This window comes from Hypomesus nipponensis, chromosome 9 (assembly GCF_054491055.1).
Source record: "Hypomesus nipponensis isolate SF chromosome 9, ASM5449105v1, whole genome shotgun sequence".
Taxonomy (NCBI): Eukaryota; Metazoa; Chordata; class Actinopteri; order Osmeriformes; family Osmeridae; genus Hypomesus; species Hypomesus nipponensis.
In genome coordinates, this window is record NC_140369.1 from 15,235,786 (window position 1) to 15,263,497 (window position 27,712).

At 45.3% G+C, this 27,712-nt stretch overlaps 2 protein-coding genes across 2 annotated transcripts; one reads left to right on the forward strand and one right to left on the reverse strand.

Annotated features, from left to right (window-relative positions):
* The first annotated feature begins 2,324 nt into the window (after positions 1-2,324).
* On the forward strand, positions 2,325-9,518 carry errfi1a (ERBB receptor feedback inhibitor 1a). Its single transcript, XM_084706070.1, has 4 exons — positions 2,325-2,533; positions 5,347-5,568; positions 5,810-5,898; positions 6,424-9,518. The coding sequence occupies exons 2-4, from the start codon at positions 5,411-5,413 to the stop codon at positions 7,551-7,553; spliced, it is 1,377 nt and encodes a 458-aa protein (XP_084562196.1). The 5' UTR covers positions 2,325-2,533; positions 5,347-5,410; the 3' UTR covers positions 7,554-9,518.
* A 2,234-nt stretch (positions 9,519-11,752) lies between these two features.
* On the reverse strand, positions 11,753-14,782 carry LOC146273134 (mucin-3A). Its single transcript, XM_084705873.1, has 9 exons — positions 14,723-14,782; positions 13,907-14,003; positions 13,339-13,463; positions 13,186-13,250; positions 12,900-13,102; positions 12,626-12,794; positions 12,294-12,458; positions 12,071-12,144; positions 11,753-11,763 (listed from the first exon to the last, which is right to left on the reverse strand). The coding sequence occupies exons 1-9, from the start codon at positions 14,780-14,782 to the stop codon at positions 11,753-11,755; spliced, it is 969 nt and encodes a 322-aa protein (XP_084561999.1).
* Between the last annotated feature and the right edge of the window lie 12,930 nt (positions 14,783-27,712).

A 27,712-nucleotide genomic window follows, 5' to 3' on the forward strand; every position in this document is an offset into this window, starting at 1 on the left:
CACAGTACGTGCGCTCTACTATACTTACTCTACTACACTACTGTAATTGCTGCAATGTTTATCTCCCCTTGGACTTTGGTCGCTGGGTAAATGTGCACATAACCGAATTACCTCAGCATGTTAGGGTCGTCCACCTGTCGACCTGGAAGTGAATCCATGACTCACTTCTGATGGTGATGTCAACTGTCCCTTCAAGAGTGGGTGATCAGTGGTGACAAGCAGTGTCACTTTCTCAGGTATATCCTTGTGTAAACTATAAAAGGAAATTCCCTCATGCTCTGAGAACACATTCGAGGGAAGCTAAAAGGTGTATTTGATCTCAGTCTGGCTGGGGTATTAGCCTGGCTATAGTTTACAAATATCAAACAATGACCGTGTTGGAGGGGAAGTGGAAAACCCCAGTGGAAAACCAGTCTGTAGTAGTTTTTGCTCTCCTCCTAAATGTGACACTTTTCCAACTGCCTGACAAAATATTTCTGGGAGGTTGGGCTAACCTGTTCACTCCAGACTAGATTCCTTTGAAGATATATTCAATGTAAATTGAAAAAAAAGTGTGAATTTGAACACCAGGAGTGTTACACGTCGAGTGCCATTTCTCTTCCAGGTTCACTCACAACCTTTCACAAGTACCCCTTCTCCTGCTGGCCACAACTGGCCTGAAGGTATGTCAGAAATGTGCATGAAATTCAAAGGGGGGATTATAGAGAGCCGGGTCCATCTGGTGCCAGATATGTAATGATAAGCCTGTTATGTCCACAGGGCCAGAAAGGGCCACAGGGATTTACTGACGCCGATGCAGTTACACTCTGTTCTCTCCAAACACACACACACACAGACATCTACACGCACACACACCGACACACAACACCTATACACTCACACACGCCCCATATTTCTGCCATTATTGATTTAACACTTCAGTTGTTTGTAGCCATTGTACTGTTATGTTTGGTTAGTATGCAGGGCTCTGGTGGGTTTGTTAGGCCTGGTGCGGATAAGTAACATGACCGGCTAACATTTCTCCAGCTCACAGCTCAAGGAGTCAGCGGTACATTTATTTGACCTCAGAGTTACTCCTGTTTCGAGGACCCGTTGGCCAGCATTGCTTTTTTCAGTCATGGGGATGGGGGTGATCACTGATCAGACCCCATATCAATGTTCATGTTTTGTTCTGTGATGGGCACAGAAGGCTATAGTCCAGTCTGCTGACGGATGTCCCAAATTGTGAGAAGCTCAGCCAATGTTCTGATAAACACTGCGTCAGGCCAGGTAAACAGAAGTGCCCACGCTGATCTGATAAGGAGCAGTCAGACAGCATGGGATCCATGGGGTTACCAGGAGAACACACTGAGGAGATAAGAATGTTTCAGCCTGTGTTTGCTGTGCTGGGCTCTCTTATCTCCTATGGAGCCATCTCTATGGCTGTCCGCTTCTCCCACAGACTCCAGTACGGACCACTGTCTCCACAAGTCTGTCAGTCCTGTCTCCACATTGAGTCTGTCATGTCTCAGCGTTGACGCTGCACGTTTACAGAGCAGCAACTTTCCCCCAGGCCATTGGAACTGTACAGAGGTGCCATGGGAATGATTCACAGAGGCCACTGCATTGATTATTTAAATTTAATTCTGTTCAATTAACTAGCTGATGTTCAGCCCAGCTACTCACATATTCCCTAATCTTGCATGTGGCGCCACTTGAACTTGTAAAAATCCTACCTGAGTTCCATACACATTCACCTTGTTATCGTGTGCCGTAATTTAACATATGCACCATGCAATTTAGCACATTTATGGTGTCAGAGCCATTTTCCATGTGATATAATAGGAGAATAGAACTATAACTGTCGTTACCTAACAGCCTTTTCAAAGTTCCTGCATGTGTAGCAGCTGAAGTTCTACAAAAAATCCAGGATATGGGTTGGAGAACCCCCTCTGGTTTGAATAATATAAAAATAAAACAATAGAATGGAATTGCTCTAACTACTGTCTGGCCCCATGCAACTTTGTTAAGCATTTTACATTGATGGGACAGTGTTCAGTGCTCACTAAAGTGCTCAGTAAGTGCTCAGTAAACTACTGATACTTCTGAGCCCTGATAATCTGCCATACTTTCTACATGCACTCTTTGTATGTCACTTTGGGTAAAAGTGTCTGGTAAATGAATTAGAAGTAAAACGTAAAAGTACTTAGTGTTCAGGTTTGACAGTGCTGCCACTATCCTATTGTGCAAGTGCTGCATGGAGGCGTGTAAAAACCACAGCTGCGTCTTTAAGTGAAGGCGGAGCAAGTGTGTCCATGTAGTGTGCTGGAGCTTAAAAGAACATCGGCCACAACAATAGTAGTCTATCTGAAAGTCACACACAATATCCACAGTATGATTATTGCGCCGTCGTTCTTTACATAGTGCTACAGAATAACTTTTAACCTGCCTGACACGTTACCGATTCGCCACAACATACGGGGGCTTTAACTGTGCTCCAGAGGATTCTAGAGACTGCTAAGTGACAGCGACGTGGAAAACGGAGCACATTGAGGTGAGCCTTGAAAACAACATGAATTGACTTGACTAGTAGTTCTATATGTTCTTGGTATGGATGACGACAGCACAGTGATCGGTGCTATCTTGTATCCCAACTACAGAGCAGGCTACAGCCTCAGAGCTTTTTTTTCTCACGGGGGCGCAGTAAATTGGACAATGGGTTTGCTTTCAGAAGGCTACTTGTGCTGATGTGTAGTCCATTAAACAAGGTACAAATTGACAGTTATGTTGTACTTCTGTATCATGACTTAATATAATGATGTCTGCTTCTAGAATGACTCAATGAATAGGGTAAACTGATTGATTGGCTTGTGGGTGCGAGTTTTTGAGGCTATGATGAATAATGTTTCTGTTAAATCAAGGATCCACTCTGATTTCATCATTCATCATTCAGATTAGAAACACGTAAGGCTATCTTATGATGGTGTGAGTCACCAACTCAACAATTATGATCTCTATCCGGTAAATCGAGGGGAGTGCGCGTCGTGTTTGCTTGCTGCACAGGTAGAGCGAGTATGGTTGCTTAGAAACCGCTGAAGGTTTATGATAGTAGGTGTAAACTTCTTCTTTCTATGTTTTGTGACTTATATATTAATTACCATCTGAAGTATGTAGTTTATTTCCAGTAATCCACTGGAATCCACCGCGCTTCACTCATCTGATACATGGCTAAAATATGTCTCTTATTTGATTTCAATCAAACCAAATGTAATAATACATGATTTCATCATGTGAAGATTCTTTTTTTGTCATATGATAGCATGTAAATGACAACGCATGATACAACTAATAGCCCATGTAAGAAAATGATTTCCTCCATGCAGGTGGTTTAGCATAACCTATGCCACAGCTCAGCTAAGTACACTGATTTATTTTGTGTGTACCATTATGCAAACATGCATCGGATCACGTCTTTAAGCAGTCCTATACCCAGTCTGAAATGAACTGCGCTCTTCTACAAATACCCCATCATTAATGTCTGTTTGTGATAGGCCTCTGGACACGCCATTGGCATAATCCTGTTTCCTGTAAACACACCACGGTCAGTTAGCTGTCAGGACGGACAGTCTTTGCACCTGTTGCTACAGGAAGTGCAAGCCCCTCGGGGTTCATTATCCAGGATCAGATTCCCAGGCCGCCCGTCGAACCGAATCCAAGGCCCCTGGCCTGGCCACAGGGATGGGATGCCTCGATGGGCAGTTTGGCTAGAGCCACTGTCCGGAGTCTAGAGATGTCTGGCTTGTTGTTTTAGAGCTTTGGTTCCTTGCCAGCTGTCTGTGCATCTTGTCATCCTGGACACAGAGTCTCCAGGGGACAACATGTTAGGAGAGGAACATGTCAGGATGGTGAGAATGATGTGATGGAGCCATGTTTGTCTGAAGCAAACATTCTTTGGAGGGGGGGGGGGGGGGGGCTTTTGTTTCACTGTCAGGAATGTGATTGTTCAGGGAGCATTGTTGTTGATCTTAACCCGGGGTCTAAGCTACATATAGGAATAACATTTTTATGACATTAGGAAATGACTGTGATGCTTATTGAATATATGGAAATGATTTTAATGAAAAGAGTGTGTGAGGACCTTGAGTGTCTGCTCAGTCTGACCCTAAAGGGTAACTTGTCATCATGAGCATCAGGTTTCTATATGTTCACCTGGCTACCTGACCATGGAACATTCTCCAAATACCAGTGTTTTCTGAAGTTTAGGTGATGTCAGTCTTTAGATTCAAAAAAGAATATCAGATTCAGAGTAAGTCAGGTTTTTTTTCTCAGAGCATGTACAATGAAGTTTTTAGTTTTCGGTGTTGCCTTTAGTTTCACATTTTGTTGCGATCCAGAAATGGTCCATAATCCATGGATTCTTGGCTGTGTTAGTCCCACAGAAATGTGTGAATTCCTGCATTTTCCTTCCGGTGGGCCTGGCTGTCTTTGTTTACTCAGGCCTGACACACACATCTGACATGACACGAACATCCAGGTCAGCTGACATGCGCTTGCAACACCAGGCACATCTCTGGTTACAGGAAGAGCGAGGCCCTCTCAATCCGCCTGTCAGTCAGTCAGTCAGTGAGAGACAGAAAGAGGGAGGGAGGGGGAGAGAGCACGATCTATAGAGGGCCATCTTGTATTTTAAACTATACAAAAACTCTAATAAATCCGTTTTTTAAATACATTTTGTATGTACAGAGAACTGTAGTACATCCTATTAAGTAAGATGAAATGTGTATGTAGTTCAATACTGGTGTAATGGTGATATACACATACATGTGTTTGCAATATTCTATGATATTAAACTTATTATACACCTTTAATACACATGTATTCATATCTTCAAATAGCCAAAAACCATAACACAGTTTTACAAGGATCCTTTTGTACTCTGAAGTATGACAACATGTGGTTGTGTACTGACCCATGCACCTAGATGTGGTCTGAAGAAACCAGACGAACATTTGGACATGTGTTGCACAAAGAGCTGTGTCCCCCGGGCTTGTCAGGCCAAGGGGCCTTAAGTCCCCGTCCAAGCAAGAGTTTGTCATTCCTCAGCCCCAAAAGCCCAGGAGAATGCTTCTCCTTGTGGTGTGAAAAGCAGTACCGGCCTGGGTCTGAGCCACAAGGCCACGCATCTTTAATTAGTGGCTAAGCAGGCAGGCAGCCTTCAGGGGGAGGAGGAGGAGGAGGAGGAACAACTAGAATATTGTATTTTCTGGGAGATCATTCCTCTACATATCCACCCGGCAGCAATGTTGTGTCACCAGCTGTCACTTCTCCTGTCACTCATGTCTCCTCGTTTCTTGTGCCGTCTTCCAGAACCAAGAAGCAGGAGCAACCGTAACCTCAGCCGGCCGGGCCAGTCCAGCGTTTCCTGGCTTTGATGCGATCCGATTGTGCCTGGAGCATGTCCACAGTGGGCCTGAGTGCACAGAAGATCTGTTTACCCGCACAGAGCTCCCTGCCCTTCCTGCGGGGCAGCTACTGCCACAGCATGGCTGGATCCAAACCCTCGTGGAGCCATCAGCACGACCTCAACAAGTGAGTGCTAACTAGGCATTATGGGATGTCGACCAACAACCACGGAGCAAAGAAGGACTTTGGATTTGTGTTAAAGTTGCTGAAATGTGTTGATGTTTCTCGGTTATGTTATTGATGATGGTGACGTATGCATGTATCTTAACAAGCTGCCCATGCTGTAGTAAATGCTGATATCATTGGTAAAATGAGAGAGAGAGAGGCTGTTACATGGATAGTCATTTTTGTGTTTTCTTTTTTACAGCTTGTACTTTAGTATGGAGTCCTCGCACACAGAGTACAGCCTCCGCACAAAGCAGCCGGTGTCCCTTCCACCATCACTCAGTGTGGACAGTAAGTAAACACACACAAACTTAAGTAGCAGAACACCACGTTTTCATGGGCCTGGTGTTCTAGCTTCTTGGTTAGACAGAGAGGGAGCAGCACTCTCGCTGTTTACTCTTGCTGCCCTAGATACAATACACAGAGCCTGATGTGGGCACGCATAAGAGTTTTAGCCAAATGATAAATATTTAGTGTGAAGTTCTCGCGTTTCTACAACGAGAGGGAAGGGGGAGGCTCGTTGATCTGACCTACTCGTGCTAAATATATCCTGGGGAATGTTTTAACAAAACAGCGAGAGATGGTTTCGTGCTTGGTGATAATTACAGTGTGTCTGTGTGTTGACCTCCAAAATGCATCACTGCTACAGTAGAAACCGTCAGTTACTACATATGTTCTGTTGTCTTACACAACCACTGGAATCTAAGCCCCATCTGTTATCGTGCTTGTGCTGTGTACAGGTGTGTGTGATTTTACACTGTGGTTCAAACTGTAGTGTCTTTATATTGATCTGGTTGTTTGATCGATCCTCTGCAGGGAATAAACACAGTCCCACTGCACAGAGGCTACCTCCAAAGAAATCCCGGCCCATCCAGCTATCCCTATCATCCAGCTATGAGCCCTCCTCCCCCAGCCCGGCAGACGACGACCAGGTGGTCCTGTCCTTCCAGAGGTTGTCTGTGTATGAGCGCAGCAGCCCCCCACAGACACCCGGCCGCTGTGCCAAGCCTCTGCCCCCTCTACCCCTTCCTGTCCGGGCAGACGTCTCCCCAGACCAGGCCATGGACCATGAAGTGGAGCTCTACACCAGCTCGGACGACAGCCGCTGCCTGGTGCCTGAACAGCCGTGCCCCAAGCCTTCCACCTTCCGCTACGGGCTCCCCAGCCACCGCAGTTTCAGGGGCTGCGGGCAGATCAACTATGCCTACTTCGAGGGCCCGTCAGCAGAGCAGCCCAGGCAGCAGGAGGTGCAGCAGGAGGTGGAGCAGGAGGAGCAGAAGCCCCCGGAGCCCCCAGAGCCTCCAGTCGTGGCGTGTCAGAGGCAGCAGGAGCGGGCCCAGAGGAAGCTCCGTCGGTCCCACTCTGGCCCAGCTGGCTCCTTCAACAAGCCCACCTCGCTGCGGCTGTCCTGCCACCATCGCCATGCCTACGTCCAGAGCCAGGCCACAGACAAACCGGAGGTCCCGCCCCGTGTCCCCATCCCTCCGCGTCCCGTCAAGTCGGCAGACTACCGCCGCTGGTCAGCCGAGGTCTCCCCCGGGGCTTACAGCGACGAAGACAGACCCCCGAAGGTTCCACCCAGGGATCCTTTGGCCCAAGGCAGCTCCCGCACCCCCAGCCCCAAGAGCCTCCCCACATACCTCAACGGGGTGATGCCCCCCACGCAGAGCTTTGCCCCGGACCCCAAGTACGTGAGCCGGGGCTTGCAGAGACAGAACAGCGAGGGCTCGCCCTGCATCCTGCCTGTCATTGAACACGGCAGGAAGTCAAGCACCACTCACTACTTCCTGCTTCCACAGCGCCCTGCATATCTAGACAAGCCTTGCCTGGAGAAGTTCCTCCGGGGCTTAGACAGCGCCGACTCTGCAGGGGCCCGCAGTGTAGAGGGCCCAGACTCACAATGGGACTACCAAACTAGAAGGAAAGCACGTGTGGACATGGTTTGATTTATATGGAGCTCACAAAAGTGAACATGACTCTGATGTAACATGAGCAACAACCACTTGGGGAAACAAAAAGGTCTCGAAGCCTTCAATTGCTTACTGCTGCTTTTACAGGAACTGGTTGAAAAAAAAAAAAACGGTTTTTACCCACAACCGTATTCCGAAACAGAGTGTATGTATTTGGCATATACTGTTTGCAGTTACTGGAAATGTTGGAATTGCAATCAAGAAATGCATTACCACTCTGAGTGTGGATGGTATTTAACTGTTAGAGATACTATTTTTGATATGATTACTATTTCATAATGTTTAATATTTTACTGTTTTGCTGATACAGTGGTGCAGTTTTTATTAGGTGTGAGCTGGTCTTGTACCTTCGGTTCTCAGTGTTTTGCGGTTGATAGGTATGGTTATCGTGTTCTCTGCGTTGCTTTTGTGTCACAGAACGAAAGGGACAAAGGGTCAGTAAAAACATCCATGTGTTTCGTGTTCTGCCGATGAAGTCTAGAGAAGACGAGGCCTGTGCGCTTAAACCATAGTTTGAAACTCAATGAAGGATATTTACATGCAAATCCCCAAAGTAATTTCTATAGGATATACATACATGAATATGCATTCATGGAGGCATGCTAAATAGATGTAGTTGCTTCGTTCATGTTTGAAGCTGTGTTTTTGTTTGTCTCTGTCTCCAACATGGGACATTAACGGTGTACCAGTGGGAAGAGGATTATCGCAAATGTGAGCTCATTTCCCCTGTAGTCTGGTGCAGCTTGTGTTCGTGTGTGTGTGTGTGTGTGTGTGTGTGTGCATGCTGAGTATGACTTTCTACCGCACTGTAGAAAATTGGGTTAACAATATTTGTTACTGTGCTCTGCCTGTTTCCAGCACTGCTTAATGTACACAGCAGTTAAGCGCAAACTCATCTCTATATTACTGTCGTTCAGTGTCCAAGTCTTTTTTGTTGCACAGAGAATGGCCTGAAGGACATATATGAATGTATGCTTTACTTACTGAACTATGTCAAATGTTGGAAGCTCAGTCGTTGGTCAAGCTGTGAGTCAGAAGTCAGTTGTCTGGAACTAGTAACTTGCCTTGAGTACTACCTCTAATGATATTACTAACCGATATTATACAAACCCACATCATTTGTCAATTGTTGCCCGTGAACTGTAACCCTTGGAAATCACTGATTCTACATTAAAGCAGTACTAAAATCCCTTCCTGGGGTCAAACTTATGCTCACACAAAGTTCTACTTTGCTGTGAGTTGATTCCTTGTTTCACAGTGTGTTGCACAGAATGACGAGAGTTTGCGTTGGATTGTCTTGTCCTACAATAAGAGATCCCTGATTACAGAGATGCTAGGATCACCTGATAACATTGAGGTATTACGCAGAATGTGGGGCTTGCCTGACTGACACAGACTTTCCTGTTCTGCACATGCATTCCTGCCTGACATGATTGCAGTAGGTGTGGTCCCTGAGACTTTGGCTGCTGGCAGCCAGGAAATGATATGGATTTTATTATGACAGATTATTCGTGAACCATCTTGATGACATGGTAAATGTAGCAAGTGCATAATTAACCCCAATTAGAAAGGTGTAAAACACATTAGCTCTAAGGTCAAACGGTCATTGAAGTATGTTTTTTATTTTTTATCTCTCTTCTTTGTGAAGGGGAAACAAACCATGGCTAATGCCTTGCTTTTTTTTTCTTAAACGTTTACATACATTGTACACTGATATGTTATTTAATCTTAACCTGTTCCCATGTCTTATCAGAAATTAAGAAATCAAATGAAGACTAGTTCATGAAGTACAGCGGACATTCTCTACTGTGGTGAAAACACATGCACTGGGAGCACAGGATGCTGTGTACAGTATTTAACATAATTCCACTTGTCATAATAAATAGTTGATTGATGTATAGTCTTTAAAAAAAGGAACAAATAAACCAACTTATTTATGAACGTGTCCATTGTCTGTTTTATTCTATTTGAGTGTGAAATGGACTCTGATTCAACTGTTTGGTCTGTTTCATCACCCTCACACCCACACACTCCACCTCATTACCCCTGGCTTGCTTCCAAACGAAGAGGATGAGAGAGGGGGGTGTTTGCTTTGCAGACAGAGACTGACTTTTGGTTTTCATTTCCAAAAATATATCAGTTCTTCCATCTCATTATTACCGTATGATTCGTAAAAGTTTGTATTTGTCCAAGTGAGGACATCCTCCAACATAAAGGCCAAGTCATCCAGTCAGCCAGATAAGGGTACTTTGCTTACCTCTTCCTGGTTCCCAGTGACATGTTTGCTGTCATGGGTGGAAGGCTGAGCAACAGAAGAGTGACTTTCATTCATTTTTCATTCATTTTTTTGTGTAAGAACGGTTAGATGGTTTCCAGCTGTCTGCCCATGTCGCCACACCTTGTAAACGCTCATGATCAACTAAGACGGGTAAAGGTCCTCATCACAAACTAACAACTTGTTGTAATGAACGAGTAAAACATTCTACAAAGTCCCTTAAGATGTACATTATTGACATATGAGTGTCTGGCTAGTGAGCTGGCGGCTGTGAGATCAAGGCCTATCCCCTCAGCAGAACAATAGACAGCAATGATCTAGGCTAGCTGCCAGCCCCTGGCTTCACACGACACTGTCCCCTCCCAGGTGAGCTGCCTGGTGACAGCATAGGTGGTGACCATGGCAACAGTGACAAGGGTTGTCCATTTGAAGTGGGGTGTCTAACAAGGGCAGGATGTGACACTACGATCAAGTTATACAGCAAAATACACAACCGAGTCTTGAATCTGGTGTCTGTAATGGTCTTTTTGGGATTCATAAAATGTGGTTTGTTTTCTGCACAAAACTGTGGTTGCCTGTCGGTCTATCAACAACCTGAGAGACAAAAGACACATTTCTGTGTTAAAGGATTGCTCATCTGTTCAACCGTAATGCTGATTCGGTGTGAGGAGCAGGAACATACTTTTATGGACACTATTATTATCCTCATTACGGTTATTGCTTCATTCATTATTATATAACGTCTGCTGCTTTGCCCGCGGAAGTCTAGGCATACATCAGTGCACTTGCTATGTCTGAGTCGATTACACAATCCTGCAGCACAAGGAGGTGTGTGTGTTCGGTTAGGTGTGTGGGCAGGTTGACGGTGCATGGTAATGGGTCTGATTACAACTTGAGAAGAAATTATTTGTGTTGCAGTGATTGAGGAAAGGGATGTATACATGTCTGTTCAACTGATCTTTTGGGTGTAGAAAAACATGTTCAAAGGCAAAATGGGAGTTAAGCTTGAAGAAAGGAAAACATTTAAAAACAAATAACCCCACCTGGTCAGATCCAGGCTTTAGATTACACCACCAGCATAGGGGCACCATGCTGGTGGTGCGGGCAGAGGAAAGATATTGTTGACTCAAAAGTTTGACTCACTGTTTTGGTAGTGCCAACGACCTGTCAACGAATAGCTAAATGGCATGTACATGAACAAATAGATGTAAGCTTATATTTTGCTGTTCTAGGCAACGTTCTACAATCGATGGGGGAACATTATAGAAGCAGGAGCTCCCTCTAGTGGAAAAAGTTTGTAATGAACAAGGATCCTAATCTAAAGCAGGGCTGCCAACCCTACTCCTGGAGAGTTACTGTCCTGCAGGATTTCTTCACAACCCTGATCCAGCTCGCCTGATTATAATTATTTGCTTGCTGATAAGCTGAACTACGGGGACTGGAGCGAAAACCTACTTTCCAGGAACAGGGTTGGGCATTCCAGGCATGTAGCTTAAAATAGCTGGGAGGACATCTATGGGCAACCAAGAGAACAATAAAAAATCAGCAGGGGGAAATTGTTTCTTCTTTCTTACTTTCTTTCTTTCTTTCATGATTTGTGGTCTCTAGATTAAGTGTGCTAACAAATCTCTTAACCACGTTTAACCATGCCGTTAATTCGAAATAGATAAAATTAAATGAATTCATGCCAGTGATGGTGTGGCTCAAAATCCTGCAAATCGCTTTACTGCTTATTAAAATATTATTGACATGACAGTTAAAAACATGACATAAAACAGAATTGTAAATTCATGTCAAGAAAAAAAAAAACTGAAATGATAAAAAATACAGCTTTTTGTTCAAATAGAAAATCAGGCAGCTTCCAGTAGATTTACCCTGTCAAAAACGGATCTCTGGACGTTTAGTCCTCACCTGAGGACAGATATATGAGGAAGATGTGTGAATGATATAGCCATTGATGAAGTTTCAAATGGGTGCATATCAGCAAATTAACTTACATTTAATGATGTGTCCACGTGCTCAAGATGTGGTCTGAAAACACCTGGGGTGGAATCTCCTACAAAACCTAGATTGTTTTTTATGTTGTACTCTCTGCTTCTGCCAGGTAGATTACGGGATTCAGAGTCTATAATGAAACAAAATACAAGTGCATTTACTTTGGTGAAAACGTGTCAGTGTGGTCCAAGGAGAGGAAGAAAAGAAAAAGAGTGAAGCAGACCTGTGTTTGAGAAGTCAAAGAAGTCCTCATCAAGAGCACTCAGTCTACGGGCTCTGGGTGACTGCTCCCTGTTCCTTTATACACACAGAATTAAACAAGACAATGTACTGAAAGACAAAATGAGGACTTTTTCACTTGGTCCTAACAAAACTCTCTTTTTGAAAGCTCCTATCCACATCTGCAGTCAGTACACCATGTATTTGATTATTTTGACATAACTGACCATATTCCTTGATGCCTCGTGCGAAGAACAATGATCACAATGACTATGACCATGAGGAGAAGAGCTGCTGACAGGGATCCAAAGACAGCTCCATAAAACCCAGGGCCCCAGTGGAACATTTCACACTGAGGTCCAGTGTATTGCTCCAATCCAGACTCATAGCACCTGTGTTGGATGTAGAGTAAGTATAGACGTTGATTAGATACTCACAATGTGAAGTTTTACTGGCTGAACAGACCAGAAAAAGTACTGTAGTCTGTAAAATGTGAATCTATTCCAAACCAGCATATACAAAGTTTTATCTTAAGAATCCCCGCAAAAATAATTCTCACCGACAGATTGGTCCCGTTTGTATATTGTTAAGGCATTGTCCATGTCCATTACAGTAATTAGGGTTTCTCAAACAAGGACCATGACACTTCCAAGACCCATCAGAGACTTCTGGAGTGTAGTTGGCAAATTTCTCAAGGCAGGTGATGTATGGTCTAAGATCTGTGATATCTGTAAAGGATCATATTTATTGGATATATCTGAGTCTATTGTATTCATAGAAATAAAACAACATTCTGATTAATTGAAAGGATTTAATGACAAAACAGTACTCACTCATAATTTCTGTTGGCTGTAAGGCAATATTCCTTACTTCTATGCTCACATTCCCAAATGCTTGGCTAATGTTATTCAAGTTATATGTGTTATTTAGGATATTTAGCAATGTGGATTTCAATCCAGTGTTTAGAAAATGTATTTGAGAGTCATTGTTGGGATAATTGTATTGAACTTCAGTGTCCGCAATGACACTTCCTCTTCTAAAAAGGGAAACATACAAGAGTTGACATAGGAGAATAATCCAAATCACTCTCAGGTATATCACATACTCAGTACCCCCTACCTGAGATTGATGACTTCGACATTCTTAAAGTTTTGTGGATCTGCTTTCATGCAGAGAAACATTAGCTGAAAAATCAAGAGGGTGTTAGTTGTGTATAAACAATGCCATAATACTTGCAATACATAAAATGCTATAACATATTTCATACTGAACCTCTTTGATCAATGCATTGATGAATAAAACAGATTCTGTGGAGTGTAGATCACTGTAAGCAGGATGAAATTCTTTGTCAATTCTCAAAGAGATGTTCAGCTTTCTGGTGGGCACTGATTTATTATCTGCAAACAAATAGGCATGAAGTCTCTGTTATCATTTATGCAGTATACACGCTGAAAAAGTGATTAGATAATACTTAAACCATATTCTTAGACAATGTTAGCAGTACTATCATTTGTACAAAATGTGTCAGTTTTAGTCAGGTGTAAGATAAACTACTCATGCTACGGCTTAAACAGTTACACAATAAATGTTTACACTATTCAACATGAGTTAAAAGGCAAAATGCAATGTACACCACTAATTTGTTAATTTACTTGAATCTTGTAACAAGTATGGGACTGGACAGTTCACCTAATGCAGCGGTGATTTCGTTGTTCCCAAAGGTACAAGTATCTCCAAAGGTGAAATCCAAGCAGTGGCAAATACATCTTCCAAATGTGTCATTGAATAAACAAGGAGCTCCAAAACAGTTACAGTCATCTTCTTTGCACTGAACAGTTACAGTTGATGTTGGGATCATTGAACTGGAAGCATTTGAATGTGTAGAGGGGACTGTTGTCGATTGATGAACCAATGGAGTTGTTGACTGAATATTTGTGCTAAGGGTAGGAATCAATGTCAAATGGGATGTGCTAGAAGTTGTTATTTCAGTTAATATTCCATCCCCTGTGGTCACGTTGCTCAAAGGTAACGTTGCTGAAGACAGGGTCGGTGTGAATGTAGTAGATGTGGTGATTGGGGTTAGCTGAGTGTTTTCCGTCGTATGGGCAGTCGTGTGTGTTGAAGTGTGTTCTGGACTTGATGTCTCGTTGGCTATGCTTGCATTTGTAGTAAATGCTGAGGTGACAGAGGATGACGCTGTCGTAGGTGGTTCAGACTCAGCAGTCGTTTCGGTGGAAGTCAATACTTTAGTTGTCTTTTGTGACTCATCCGATCGTGTTACCATGGTAGATGGAGGGGTGTCTGTAGTCATTGTGGGCTCTGTTGTCACAGATTTTGGTGTGCTCTGGGAAAGAATTACAGTCGATGCTTCAGTCTCTCTGGTGGAGTCGGATTCAACATTCGTAGAAGTCAGTGAGGGAATGCTTAAATTGTCAGACGTTGCCATGACACTGGAAGGTGACATTGTAGAAGCAGTTACAACAGCTGTGACTTGTGAGCTGTCTGAGACTGTCACCAAGGTAGTTTGACTGGTATTTTGAGTTGATTGAGGTTCTTCTGAGGTAAGAGTGGAAGTGCCATCGGTTGGCCCTTCGGTTAATCTTGCATTCCCTGTGGTTGAGCCAGATTGGGGGCTTGTTGAAACTGTAGACATTACTTGAGTGCTGAAGATATCTGAGGTGGTCACTTTGTTCTGAGGGGACATTGCTGAAGACATGGTTGGTGTGAATGTGGTAGATGTGGTGATGGGGGTTAGCTGAGTGTTTTCCGTCGTATGGGCAGTCATGTGTGTTGAAGTGTGTTCTGGACTTGATGTCTCGTTGGCTATGCTTGCATTTGTAGTAAATGCTGAGGTGACAGAGGATGACGCTGTCGTAGGTGGTTCAGACTCAGCAGTCGTTTCGGTGGAAGTCAATACTTTAGTTGTCTTTTGTGACTCATCCGATCGTGTTACTATGGTAGATGGACGGGTGTCTGTAGTCATTGTGGGCTCTGTTGTCGCAGAGTTTGGTGTGCTCTGGGAAAGAATTACAGTCGATGCTTCAGCCTCTCTGGTGGAGTCGGATTCAACATTCGTAGAAGTCAGTGAGGGAGTGCTTAAATTGTCAGACGTTGCCATGACACTGGAAGGTGACATTGTAGAAGCAGTTACAACAGCTGTGACTTGTGAGCTGTCTGAGACTGTCACCAAGGTAGTTTGACTGGTATTTTGAGTTGATTGAGGTTCTTCTGAGGTAAGAGTGGAAGTGCCATCGGTTGGCCCTTTGGTTGATCTTGCATTCCCTGTGGTTGAGCCAGATTGGGGGTTTGTTGAAACTGTAGACATTACTTGAGTGCTGAAGATATCTGAGGTGGTCACTTTGTTCTCAGGGGACATTGCTGAAGACATGGTTGGTGTGAATGTGGTAGATGTGGTGATGGGGGTTAGCTGAGTGTTTTCCGTCGTATGGGCAGTCATGTGTGTTGAAGTGTGTTCTGGACTTGATGTCTCGTTGGCTATGCTTGCATTTGTAGTAAATGCTGAGGTGACAGAGGATGACGCTGTCGTAGGTGGTTCAGACTCAGCAGTCGTTTCGGTGGAAGTCAATACTTTAGTTGTCTTTTGTGACTCATCCGATCGTGTTACCATGGTAGATGGAGGGGTGTCTGTAGTCATTGTGGGCTCTGTTGTCGCAGAGTTTGGTGTGCTCTGGGAAAGAATTACAGTCGATGCTTCAGCCTCTCTGGTGGAGTCTGATTCAATATTCGTAGAAGTCAGTGAGGGAGTGCTTAAATTGTCAGACGTTGCCATGACACTGGAAGGTGACATTGTAGAAGCAGTTACAACAGCTGTGACTTGTGAGCTGTCTGAGACTGTCACCAAGGTAGTTTGACTGGTATTTTGAGTTGATTGAGGTTCTTCTGAGGTAAGAGTGGAAGTGCCATCGGTTGGCCCTTCGGTTGATCTTACATTCCCTGTGGTTGAGCCAGATTGGGGGTTTGTTGAAACTGTAGACATTACTTGAGTGCTGAAGATATCTGAGGTGGTCACTTTGTTCTCAGGGGACATTGCTGAAGACATGGTTGGTGTGAATGTGGTAGATGTGGTGATGGGGGTTAGCTGAGTGTTTTCCGTCGTATGGGCAGTCGTGTGTGTTGAAGTGTGTTCTGGACTTGATGTCTCGTTGGCTATGCTTGCATTTGTAGTAAATGCTGAGGTGACAGAGGATGACGCTGTCGTAGGTGGTTCAGAGTCAGCAGTCGTTTCGGTGGAAGTCAATACTTTAGTTGTCTTTTGTGACTCATTCGATCGTGTTACCATGGTAGATGGAGGGGTGTCTGTAGTCATTGTGGGTTCTGTTGTCGCAGAGTTTGGTGTGCTCTGGGAAAGAATTACAGTCGATGCTTCAGTCTCTCTGGTGGAGTCTGATTGAATATTTGTAGAAGTCAGTGAGGGAGTGCTTAAATTGTCAGACGTTGCCATGACACTGGAAGGTGACATTGTAGAAGCAGTTACAACAGCTGTGACTTGTGAGCTGTCTGAGACTGTCACCAAGGTAGTTTGACTGGTATTTTGAGTTGATTGAGGTTCTTCTGAGGTAAGAGTGGAAGTGCCATCGGTTGGCCCTTCGGTTGATCTTGCATTCCCTGTGGTTGAGCCAGATTGGGGGTTTGTTGAAACTGTAGACATTACTTGAGTGCTGAAGATATCTGAGGTGGTCACTTTGTTCTCAGGTGACATTGCTGAAGACATGGTTGGTGTGAATGTGGTAGATGTGGTGATGGGGGTTAGCTGAGTGTTTTCCGTCATATGGGCAGTTGTGTGTGTTGAAGTGTGTTCTGGACTTGATGTCTCGTTGGCTATGCTTGCATTTGTAGTAAATGCTGAGGTGACAGAGGATGACGCTGTCGTAGGTGGTTCAGACTCAGCAGTCGTTTCGGTGGAAGTCAATACTTTAGTTGTCTTTTGTGACTCATCCGATCGTGTTACCATGGTAGATGGAGGGGTGTCTGTAGTCATTGTGGGCTCTGTTGTCGCAGAGTTTGGTGTGCTCTGGGAAAGAATTACAGTCGATGCTTCAGCCTCTCTGGTGGAGTCGGATTCAACATTCGTAGAAGTCAGTGAGGGAGTGCTTAAATTGTCAGACGTTGCCATGACACTGGAAGGTGACAATGTAGAAGCAGTTACAACAGCTGTGACTTGTGAGCTGTCTGAGACTGTCACCAAGGTAGTTTGACTGGTATTTTGAGTTGATTGAGGTTCTTCTGAGGTAAGAGTGGAAGTGCCATCGGTTGGCCCTTCGGTTGATCTTGCATTCCCTGTGGTTGAGCCAGATTGGGGGTTTGTTGAAACTGTAGACATTACTTGAGTGCTGAAGATATCTGAGGTGGTCACTTTGTTCTCAGGGGACATTGCTGAAGACATGGTTGGTGTGAATGTGGTAGATGTGGTGATGGGGGTTAGCTGAGTGTTTTCCGTCGTATGGGCAGTCATGTGTGTTGAAGTGTGTTCTGGACTTGATGTCTCGTTGGCTATGCTTGCATTTGTAGTAAATGCTGAGGTGACAGAGGATGACGCTGTCGTAGGTGGTTCAGACTCAGCAGTCGTTTCGGTGGAAGTCAATACTTTAGTTGTCTTTTGTGACTCATCCGATCGTGTTACCATGGTAGATGGAGGGGTGTCTGTAGTCATTGTGGGCTCTGTTGTCGCAGAGTTTGGTGTGCTCTGGGAAAGAATTACAGTCGATGCTTCAGCCTCTCTGGTGGAGTCTGATTCAATATTCGTAGAAGTCAGTGAGGGAGTGCTTAAATTGTCAGACGTTGCCATGACACTGGAAGGTGACATTGTAGAAGCAGTTACAACAGCTGTGACTTGTGAGCTGTCTGAGACTGTCACCAAGGTAGTTTGACTGGTATTTTGAGTTGATTGAGGTTCTTCTGAGGTAAGAGTGGAAGTGCCATCGGTTGGCCCTTCGGTTGATCTTACATTCCCTGTGGTTGAGCCAGATTGGGGGTTTGTTGAAACTGTAGACATTACTTGAGTGCTGAAGATATCTGAGGTGGTCACTTTGTTCTCAGGGGACATTGCTGAAGACATGGTTGGTGTGAATGTGGTAGATGTGGTGATGGGGGTTAGCTGAGTGTTTTCCGTCGTATGGGCAGTCGTGTGTGTTGAAGTGTGTTCTGGACTTGATGTCTCGTTGGCTATGCTTGCATTTGTAGTAAATGCTGAGGTGACAGAGGATGACGCTGTCGTAGGTGGTTCAGACTCGGCAGTCGTTTCGGTGGAAGTCAATACTTTAGTTGTCTTTTGTGACTCATTCGATCGTGTTACCATGGTAGATGGAGGGGTGTCTGTAGTCATTGTGGGTTCTGTTGTCGCAGAGTTTGGTGTGCTCTGGGAAAGAATTACAGTCGATGCTTCAGTCTCTCTTGTGGAGTCTGATTGAATATTTGTAGAAGTCAGTGAGGGAGTGCTTAAATTGTCAGACGTTGCCATGACACTGGAAGGTGACATTGTAGAAGCAGTTACAACAGCTGTGACTTGTGAGCTGTCTGAGACTGTCACCAAGGTAGTTTGACTGGTATTTTGAGTTGATTGAGGTTCTTCTGAGGTAAGAGTGGAAGTGCCATCGGTTGGCCCTTCGGTTGATCTTGCATTCCCTGTGGTTGAGCCAGATTGGGGGTTTGTTGAAACTGTAGACATTACTTGAGTGCTGAAGATATCTGAGGTGGTCACTTTGTTCTCAGGTGACATTGCTGAAGACATGGTTGGTGTGAATGTGGTAGATGTGGTGATGGGGGTTAGCTGAGTGTTTTCCGTCGTATGGGCAGTCGTGTGTGTTGAAGTGTGTTCTGGACTTGATGTCTCGTTGGCTATGCTTGCATTTGTAGTAAATGCTGAGGTGACAGAGGATGACGCTGTCGTAGGTGGTTCAGACTCAGCAGTCGTTTCGGTGGAAGTCAATACTTTAGTTGTCTTTTGTGACTCATCCGATCGTGTTACCATGGTAGATGGAGGGGTGTCTGTAGTCATTGTGGGCTCTGTTGTCGCAGAGTTTGGTGTGCTCTGGGAAAGAATTACAGTCGATGCTTCAGCCTCTCTGGTGGAGTCGGATTCAACATTCGTAGAAGTCAGTGAGGGAGTGCTTAAATTGTCAGACGTTGCCATGACACTGGAAGGTGACATTGTAGAAGCAGTTACAACAGCTGTGACTTGTGAGCTGTCTGAGACTGTCACCAAGGTAGTTTGACTGGTATTTTGAGTTGATTGAGGTTCTTCTGAGGTAAGAGTGGAAGTGCCATCGGTTGGCCCTTCGGTTGATCTTGCATTCCCTGTGGTTGAGCCAGATTGGGGGTTTGTTGAAACTGTAGACATTACTTGAGTGCTGAAGATATCTGAGGTGGTCACTTTGTTCTCAGGTGACATTGCTGAAGACATGGTTGGTGTGAATGTGGTAGATGTGGTGATGGGGGTTAGCTGAGTGTTTTCCGTCGTATGGGCAGTCGTGTGTGTTGAAGTGTGTTCTGGACTTGATGTCTCGTTGGCTATGCTTGCATTTGTAGTAAATGCTGAGGTGACAGAGGATGACGCTGTCGTAGGTGGTTCAGACTCAGCAGTCGTTTCGGTGGAAGTCAATACTTTAGTTGTCTTTTGTGACTCATCCGATCTTGTTACCATGGTAGATGGAGGGGTGTCTGTAGTCATTGTGGGCTCTGTTGTCGCAGAGTTTGGTGTGCTCTGGGAAAGAATTACAGTCGATGCTTCAGCCTCTCTGGTGGAGTCGGATTCAACATTCGTAGAAGTCAGTGAGGGAGTGCTTAAATTGTCAGACGTTGCCATGACACTGGAAGGTGACATTGTAGAAGCAGTTACAACAGCTGTGACTTGTGAGCTGTCTGAGACTGTCACCAAGGTAGTTTGACTGGTATTTTGAGTTGATTGAGGTTCTTCTGAGGTAAGAGTGGAAGTGCCATCGGTTGGCCCTTCGGTTGATCTTGCATTCCCTGTGGTTGAGCCAGATTGGGGGTTTGTTGAAACTGTAGACATTACTTGAGTGCTGAAGATATCTGAGGTGGTCACTTTGTTCTCAGGTGACATTGCTGAAGACATGGTTGGTGTGAATGTGGTAGATGTGGTGATGGGGGTTAGCTGAGTGTTTTCCGTCGTATGGGCAGTCGTGTGTGTTGAAGTGTGTTCTGGACTTGATGTCTCGTTGGCTATGCTTGCATTTGTAGTAAATGCTGAGGTGACAGAGGATGACGCTGTCGTAGGTGGTTCAGACTCAGCAGTCGTTTCGGTGGAAGTCAATACTTTAGTTGTCTTTTGTGACTCATCCGATCGTGTTACCATGGTAGATGGAGGGGTGTCTGTAGTCATTGTGGGCTCTGTTGTCGCAGAGTTTGGTGTGCTCTGGGAAAGAATTACAGTCGATGCTTCAGCCTCTCTGGTGGAGTCGGATTCAACATTCGTAGAAGTCAGTGAGGGAGTGCTTAAATTGTCAGACGTTGCCATGACACTGGAAGGTGACATTGTAGAAGCAGTTACAACAGCTGTGACTTGTGAGCTGTCTGAGACTGTCACCAAGGTAGTTTGACTGGTATTTTGAGTTGATTGAGGTTCTTCTGAGGTAAGAGTGGAAGTGCCATCGGTTGGCCCTTCGGTTGATCTTGCATTCCCTGTGGTTGAGCCAGATTGGGGGTTTGTTGAAACTGTAGACATTACTTGAGTGCTGAAGATATCTGAGGTGGTCACTTTGTTCTCAGGTGACATTGCTGAAGACATGGTTGGTGTGAATGTGGTAGATGTGGTGATGGGGGTTAGCTGAGTGTTTTCCGTCGTATGGGCAGTCGTGTGTGTTGAAGTGTGTTCTGGACTTGATGTCTCGTTGGCTATGCTTGCATTTGTAGTAAATGCTGAGGTGACAGAGGATGACGCTGTCGTAGGTGGTTCAGACTCAGCAGTCGTTTCGGTGGAAGTCAATACTTTAGTTGTCTTTTGTGACTCATCCGATCTTGTTACCATGGTAGATGGAGGGGTGTCTGTAGTCATTGTGGGCTCTGTTGTCGCAGAGTTTGGTGTGCTCTGGGAAAGAATTACAGTCGATGCTTCAGCCTCTCTGGTGGAGTCGGATTCAACATTCGTAGAAGTCAGTGAGGGAGTGCTTAAATTGTCAGACGTTGCCATGACACTGGAAGGTGACATTGTAGAAGCAGTTACAACAGCTGTGACTTGTGAGCTGTCTGAGACTGTCACCAAGGTAGTTTGACTGGTATTTTGAGTTGATTGAGGTTCTTCTGAGGTAAGAGTGGAAGTGCCATCGGTTGGCCCTTCGGTTGATCTTGCATTCCCTGTGGTTGAGCCAGATTGGGGGTTTGTTGAAACTGTAGACATTACTTGAGTGCTGAAGATATCTGAGGTGGTCACTTTGTTCTCAGGTGACATTGCTGAAGACATGGTTGGTGTGAATGTGGTAGATGTGGTGATGGGGGTTAGCTGAGTGTTTTCCGTCGTATGGGCAGTCGTGTGTGTTGAAGTGTGTTCTGGACTTGATGTCTCGTTGGCTATGCTTGCATTTGTAGTAAATGCTGAGGTGACAGAGGATGACGCTGTCGTAGGTGGTTCAGACTCAGCAGTCGTTTCGGTGGAAGTCAATACTTTAGTTGTCTTTTGTGACTCATCCGATCGTGTTACCATGGTAGATGGAGGGGTGTCTGTAGTCATTGTGGGCTCTGTTGTCGCAGAGTTTGGTGTGCTCTGGGAAAGAATTACAGTCGATGCTTCAGCCTCTCTGGTGGAGTCGGATTCAACATTCGTAGAAGTCAGTGAGGGAGTGCTTAAATTGTCAGACGTTGCCATGACACTGGAAGGTGACATTGTAGAAGCAGTTACAACAGCTGTGACTTGTGAGCTGTCTGAGACTGTCACCAAGGTAGTTTGACTGGTATTTTGAGTTGATTGAGGTTCTTCTGAGGTAAGAGTGGAAGTGCCATCGGTTGGCCCTTCGGTTGATCTTGCATTCCCTGTGGTTGAGCCAGATTGGGGGTTTGTTGAAACTGTAGACATTACTTGAGTGCTGAAGATATCTGAGGTGGTCACTTTGTTCTCAGGTGACATTGCTGAAGACATGGTTGGTGTGAATGTGGTAGATGTGGTGATGGGGGTTAGCTGAGTGTTTTCCGTCGTATGGGCAGTCGTGTGTGTTGAAGTGTGTTCTGGACTTGATGTCTCGTTGGCTATGCTTGCATTTGTAGTAAATGCTGAGGTGACAGAGGATGACGCTGTCGTAGGTGGTTCAGACTCAGCAGTCGTTTCGGTGGAAGTCAATACTTTAGTTGTCTTTTGTGACTCATCCGATCGTGTTACCATGGTAGATGGAGGGGTGTCTGTAGTCATTGTGGGCTCTGTTGTCGCAGAGTTTGGTGTGCTCTGGGAAAGAATTACAGTCGATGCTTCAGCCTCTCTGGTGGAGTCGGATTCAACATTCGTAGAAGTCAGTGAGGGAGTGCTTAAATTGTCAGACGTTGCCATGACACTGGAAGGTGACATTGTAGAAGCAGTTACAACAGCTGTGACTTGTGAGCTGTCTGAGACTGTCACCAAGGTAGTTTGACTGGTATTTTGAGTTGATTGAGGTTCTTCTGAGGTAAGAGTGGAAGTGCCATCGGTTGGCCCTTCGGTTGATCTTGCATTCCCTGTGGTTGAGCCAGATTGGGGGTTTGTTGAAACTGTAGACATTACTTGAGTGCTGAAGATATCTGAGGTGGTCACTTTGTTCTCAGGTGACATTGCTGAAGACATGGTTGGTGTGAATGTGGTAGATGTGGTGATGGGGGTTAGCTGAGTGTTTTCCGTCGTATGGGCAGTCGTGTGTGTTGAAGTGTGTTCTGGACTTGATGTCTCGTTGGCTATGCTTGCATTTGTAGTAAATGCTGAGGTGACAGAGGATGACGCTGTCGTAGGTGGTTCAGACTCAGCAGTCGTTTCGGTGGAAGTCAATACTTTAGTTGTCTTTTGTGACTCATCCGATCGTGTTACCATGGTAGATGGAGGGGTGTCTGTAGTCATTGTGGGCTCTGTTGTCGCAGAGTTTGGTGTGCTCTGGGAAAGAATTACAGTCGATGCTTCAGCCTCTCTGGTGGAGTCGGATTCAACATTCGTAGAAGTCAGTGAGGGAGTGCTTAAATTGTCAGACGTTGCCATGACACTGGAAGGTGACATTGTAGAAGCAGTTACAACAGCTGTGACTTGTGAGCTGTCTGAGACTGTCACCAAGGTAGTTTGACTGGTATTTTGAGTTGATTGAGGTTCTTCTGAGGTAAGAGTGGAAGTGCCATCGGTTGGCCCTTCGGTTGATCTTGCATTCCCTGTGGTTGAGCCAGATTGGGGGTTTGTTGAAACTGTAGACATTACTTGAGTGCTGAAGATATCTGAGGTGGTCACTTTGTTCTCAGGTGACATTGCTGAAGACATGGTTGGTGTGAATGTGGTAGATGTGGTGATGGGGGTTAGCTGAGTGTTTTCCGTCGTATGGGCAGTCGTGTGTGTTGAAGTGTGTTCTGGACTTGATGTCTCGTTGGCTATGCTTGCATTTGTAGTAAATGCTGAGGTGACAGAGGATGACGCTGTCGTAGGTGGTTCAGACTCAGCAGTCGTTTCGGTGGAAGTCAATACTTTAGTTGTCTTTTGTGACTCATCCGATCGTGTTACCATGGTAGATGGAGGGGTGTCTGTAGTCATTGTGGGCTCTGTTGTCGCAGAGTTTGGTGTGCTCTGGGAAAGAATTACAGTCGATGCTTCAGCCTCTCTGGTGGAGTCGGATTCAACATTCGTAGAAGTCAGTGAGGGAGTGCTTAAATTGTCAGACGTTGCCATGACACTGGAAGGTGACATTGTAGAAGCAGTTACAACAGCTGTGACTTGTGAGCTGTCTGAGACTGTCACCAAGGTAGTTTGACTGGTATTTTGAGTTGATTGAGGTTCTTCTGAGGTAAGAGTGGAAGTGCCATCGGTTGGCCCTTCGGTTGATCTTGCATTCCCTGTGGTTGAGCCAGATTGGGGGTTTGTTGAAACTGTAGACATTACTTGAGTGCTGAAGATATCTGAGGTGGTCACTTTGTTCTCAGGTGACATTGCTGAAGACATGGTTGGTGTGAATGTGGTAGATGTGGTGATGGGGGTTAGCTGAGTGTTTTCCGTCGTATGGGCAGTCATGTGTGTTGAAGTGTGTTCTGGACTTGATGTCTCGTTGGCTATGCTTGCATTTGTAGTAAATGCTGAGGTGACAGAGGATGACGCTGTCGTAGGTGGTTCAGACTCAGCAGTCGTTTCGGTGGAAGTCAATACTTTAGTTGTCTTTTGTGACTCATCCGATCGTGTTACCATGGTAGATGGAGGGGTGTCTGTAGTCATTGTGGGCTCTGTTGTCGCAGAGTTTGGTGTGCTCTGGGAAAGAATTACAGTCGATGCTTCAGCCTCTCTGGTGGAGTCTGATTCAATATTCGTAGAAGTCAGTGAGGGAGTGCTTAAATTGTCAGACGTTGCCATGACACTGGAAGGTGACATTGTAGAAGCAGTTACAACAGCTGTGACTTGTGAGCTGTCTGAGACTGTCACCAAGGTAGTTTGACTGGTATTTTGAGTTGATTGAGGTTCTTCTGAGGTAAGAGTGGAAGTGCCATCGGTTGGCCCTTCGGTTGATCTTACATTCCCTGTGGTTGAGCCAGATTGGGGGTTTGTTGAAACTGTAGACATTACTTGAGTGCTGAAGATATCTGAGGTGGTCACTTTGTTCTCAGGGGACATTGCTGAAGACATGGTTGGTGTGAATGTGGTAGATGTGGTGATGGGGGTTAGCTGAGTGTTTTCCGTCGTATGGGCAGTCGTGTGTGTTGAAGTGTGTTCTGGACTTGATGTCTCGTTGGCTATGCTTGCATTTGTAGTAAATGCTGAGGTGACAGAGGATGACGCTGTCGTAGGTGGTTCAGACTCAGCAGTCGTTTCGGTGGAAGTCAATACTTTAGTTGTCTTTTGTGACTCATTCGATCGTGTTACCATGGTAGATGGAGGGGTGTCTGTAGTCATTGTGGGTTCTGTTGTCGCAGAGTTTGGTGTGCTCTGGGAAAGAATTACAGTCGATGCTTCAGTCTCTCTGGTGGAGTCTGATTGAATATTTGTAGAAGTCAGTGAGGGAGTGCTTAAATTGTCAGACGTTGCCATGACACTGGAAGGTGACATTGTAGAAGCAGTTACAACAGCTGTGACTTGTGAGCTGTCTGAGACTGTCACCAAGGTAGTTTGACTGGTATTTTGAGTTGATTGAGGTTCTTCTGAGGTAAGAGTGGAAGTGCCATCGGTTGGCCCTTCGGTTGATCTTGCATTCCCTGTGGTTGAGCCAGATTGGGGGTTTGTTGAAACTGTAGACATTACTTGAGTGCTGAAGATATCTGAGGTGGTCACTTTGTTCTCAGGTGACATTGCTGAAGACATGGTTGGTGTGAATGTGGTAGATGTGGTGATGGGGGTTAGCTGAGTGTTTTCCGTCGTATGGGCAGTCATGTGTGTTGAAGTGTGTTCTGGACTTGATGTCTCGTTGGCTATGCTTGCATTTGTAGTAAATGCTGAGGTGACAGAGGATGACGCTGTCGTAGGTGGTTCAGACTCAGCAGTCGTTTCGGTGGAAGTCAATACTTTAGTTGTCTTTTGTGACTCATCCGATCGTGTTACCATGGTAGATGGAGGGGTGTCTGTAGTCATTGTGGGCTCTGTTGTCGCAGAGTTTGGTGTGCTCTGGGAAAGAATTACAGTCGATGCTTCAGCCTCTCTGGTGGAGTCGGATTCAACATTCGTAGAAGTCAGTGAGGGAGTGCTTAAATTGTCAGACGTTGCCATGACACTGGAAGGTGACATTGTAGAAGCAGTTACAACAGCTGTGACTTGTGAGCTGTCTGAGACTGTCACCAAGGTAGTTTGACTGGTATTTTGAGTTGATTGAGGTTCTTCTGAGGTAAGAGTGGAAGTGCCATCGGTTGGCCCTTCGGTTGATCTTACATTCCCTGTGGTTGAGCCAGATTGGGGGTTTGTTGAAACTGTAGACATTACTTGAGTGCTGAAGATATCTGAGGTGGTCACTTTGTTCTCAGGGGACATTGCTGAAGACATGGTTGGTGTGAATGTGGTAGATGTGGTGATGGGGGTTAGCTGAGTGTTTTCCGTCGTATGGGCAGTCGTGTGTGTTGAAGTGTGTTCTGGACTTGATGTCTCGTTGGCTATGCTTGCATTTGTAGTAAATGCTGAGGTGACAGAGGATGACGCTGTCGTAGGTGGTTCAGACTCGGCAGTCGTTTCGGTGGAAGTCAATACTTTAGTTGTCTTTTGTGACTCATTCGATCGTGTTACCATGGTAGATGGAGGGGTGTCTGTAGTCATTGTGGGTTCTGTTGTCGCAGAGTTTGGTGTGCTCTGGGAAAGAATTACAGTCGATGCTTCAGTCTCTCTGGTGGAGTCTGATTGAATATTTGTAGAAGTCAGTGAGGGAGTGCTTAAATTGTCAGACGTTGCCATGACACTGGAAGGTGACATTGTAGAAGCAGTTACAACAGCTGTGACTTGTGAGCTGTCTGAGACTGTCACCAAGGTAGTTTGACTGGTATTTTGAGTTGATTGAGGTTCTTCTGAGGTAAGAGTGGAAGTGCCATCGGTTGGCCCTTCGGTTGATCTTGCATTCCCTGTGGTTGAGCCAGATTGGGGGTTTGTTGAAACTGTAGACATTACTTGAGTGCTGAAGATATCTGAGGTGGTCACTTTGTTCTTAGGTGACATTGCTGAAGACATGGTTGGTGTGAATGTGGTAGATGTGGTGATGGGGGTTAGCTGAGTGTTTTCCGTCGTATGGGCAGTCATGTGTGTTGAAGTGTGTTCTGGACTTGATGTCTCGTTGGCTATGCTTGCATTTGTAGTAAATGCTGAGGTGACAGAGGATGACGCTGTCGTAGGTGGTTCAGACTCAGCAGTCGTTTCGGTGGAAGTCAATACTTTAGTTGTCTTTTGTGACTCATCCGATCGTGTTACCATGGTAGATGGAGGGGTGTCTGTAGTCATTGTGGGCTCTGTTGTCGCAGAGTTTGGTGTGCTCTGGGAAAGAATTACAGTCGATGCTTCAGCCTCTCTGGTGGAGTCGGATTCAACATTCGTAGAAGTCAGTGAGGGAGTGCTTAAATTGTCAGACGTTGCCATGACACTGGAAGGTGACATTGTAGAAGCAGTTACAACAGCTGTGACTTGTGAGCTGTCTGAGACTGTCACCAAGGAAGTTTGACTGGTATTTTGAGTTGATTGAGGTTCTTCTGAGGTAAGAGTGGAAGTGCCATCGGTTGGCCCTTCGGTTGATCTTGCATTCCCTGTGGTTGAGCCAGATTGGGGGTTTGTTGAAACTGTAGACATTACTTGAGTGCTGAAGATATCTGAGGTGGTCACTTTGTTCTCAGGTGACATTGCTGAAGACATGGTTGGTGTGAATGTGGTAGATGTGGTGATGGGGGTTAGCTGAGTGTTTTCCGTCGTATGGGCAGTCATGTGTGTTGAAGTGTGTTCTGGACTTGATGTCTCGTTGGCTATGCTTGCATTTGTAGTAAATGCTGAGGTGACAGAGGATGACGCTGTCGTAGG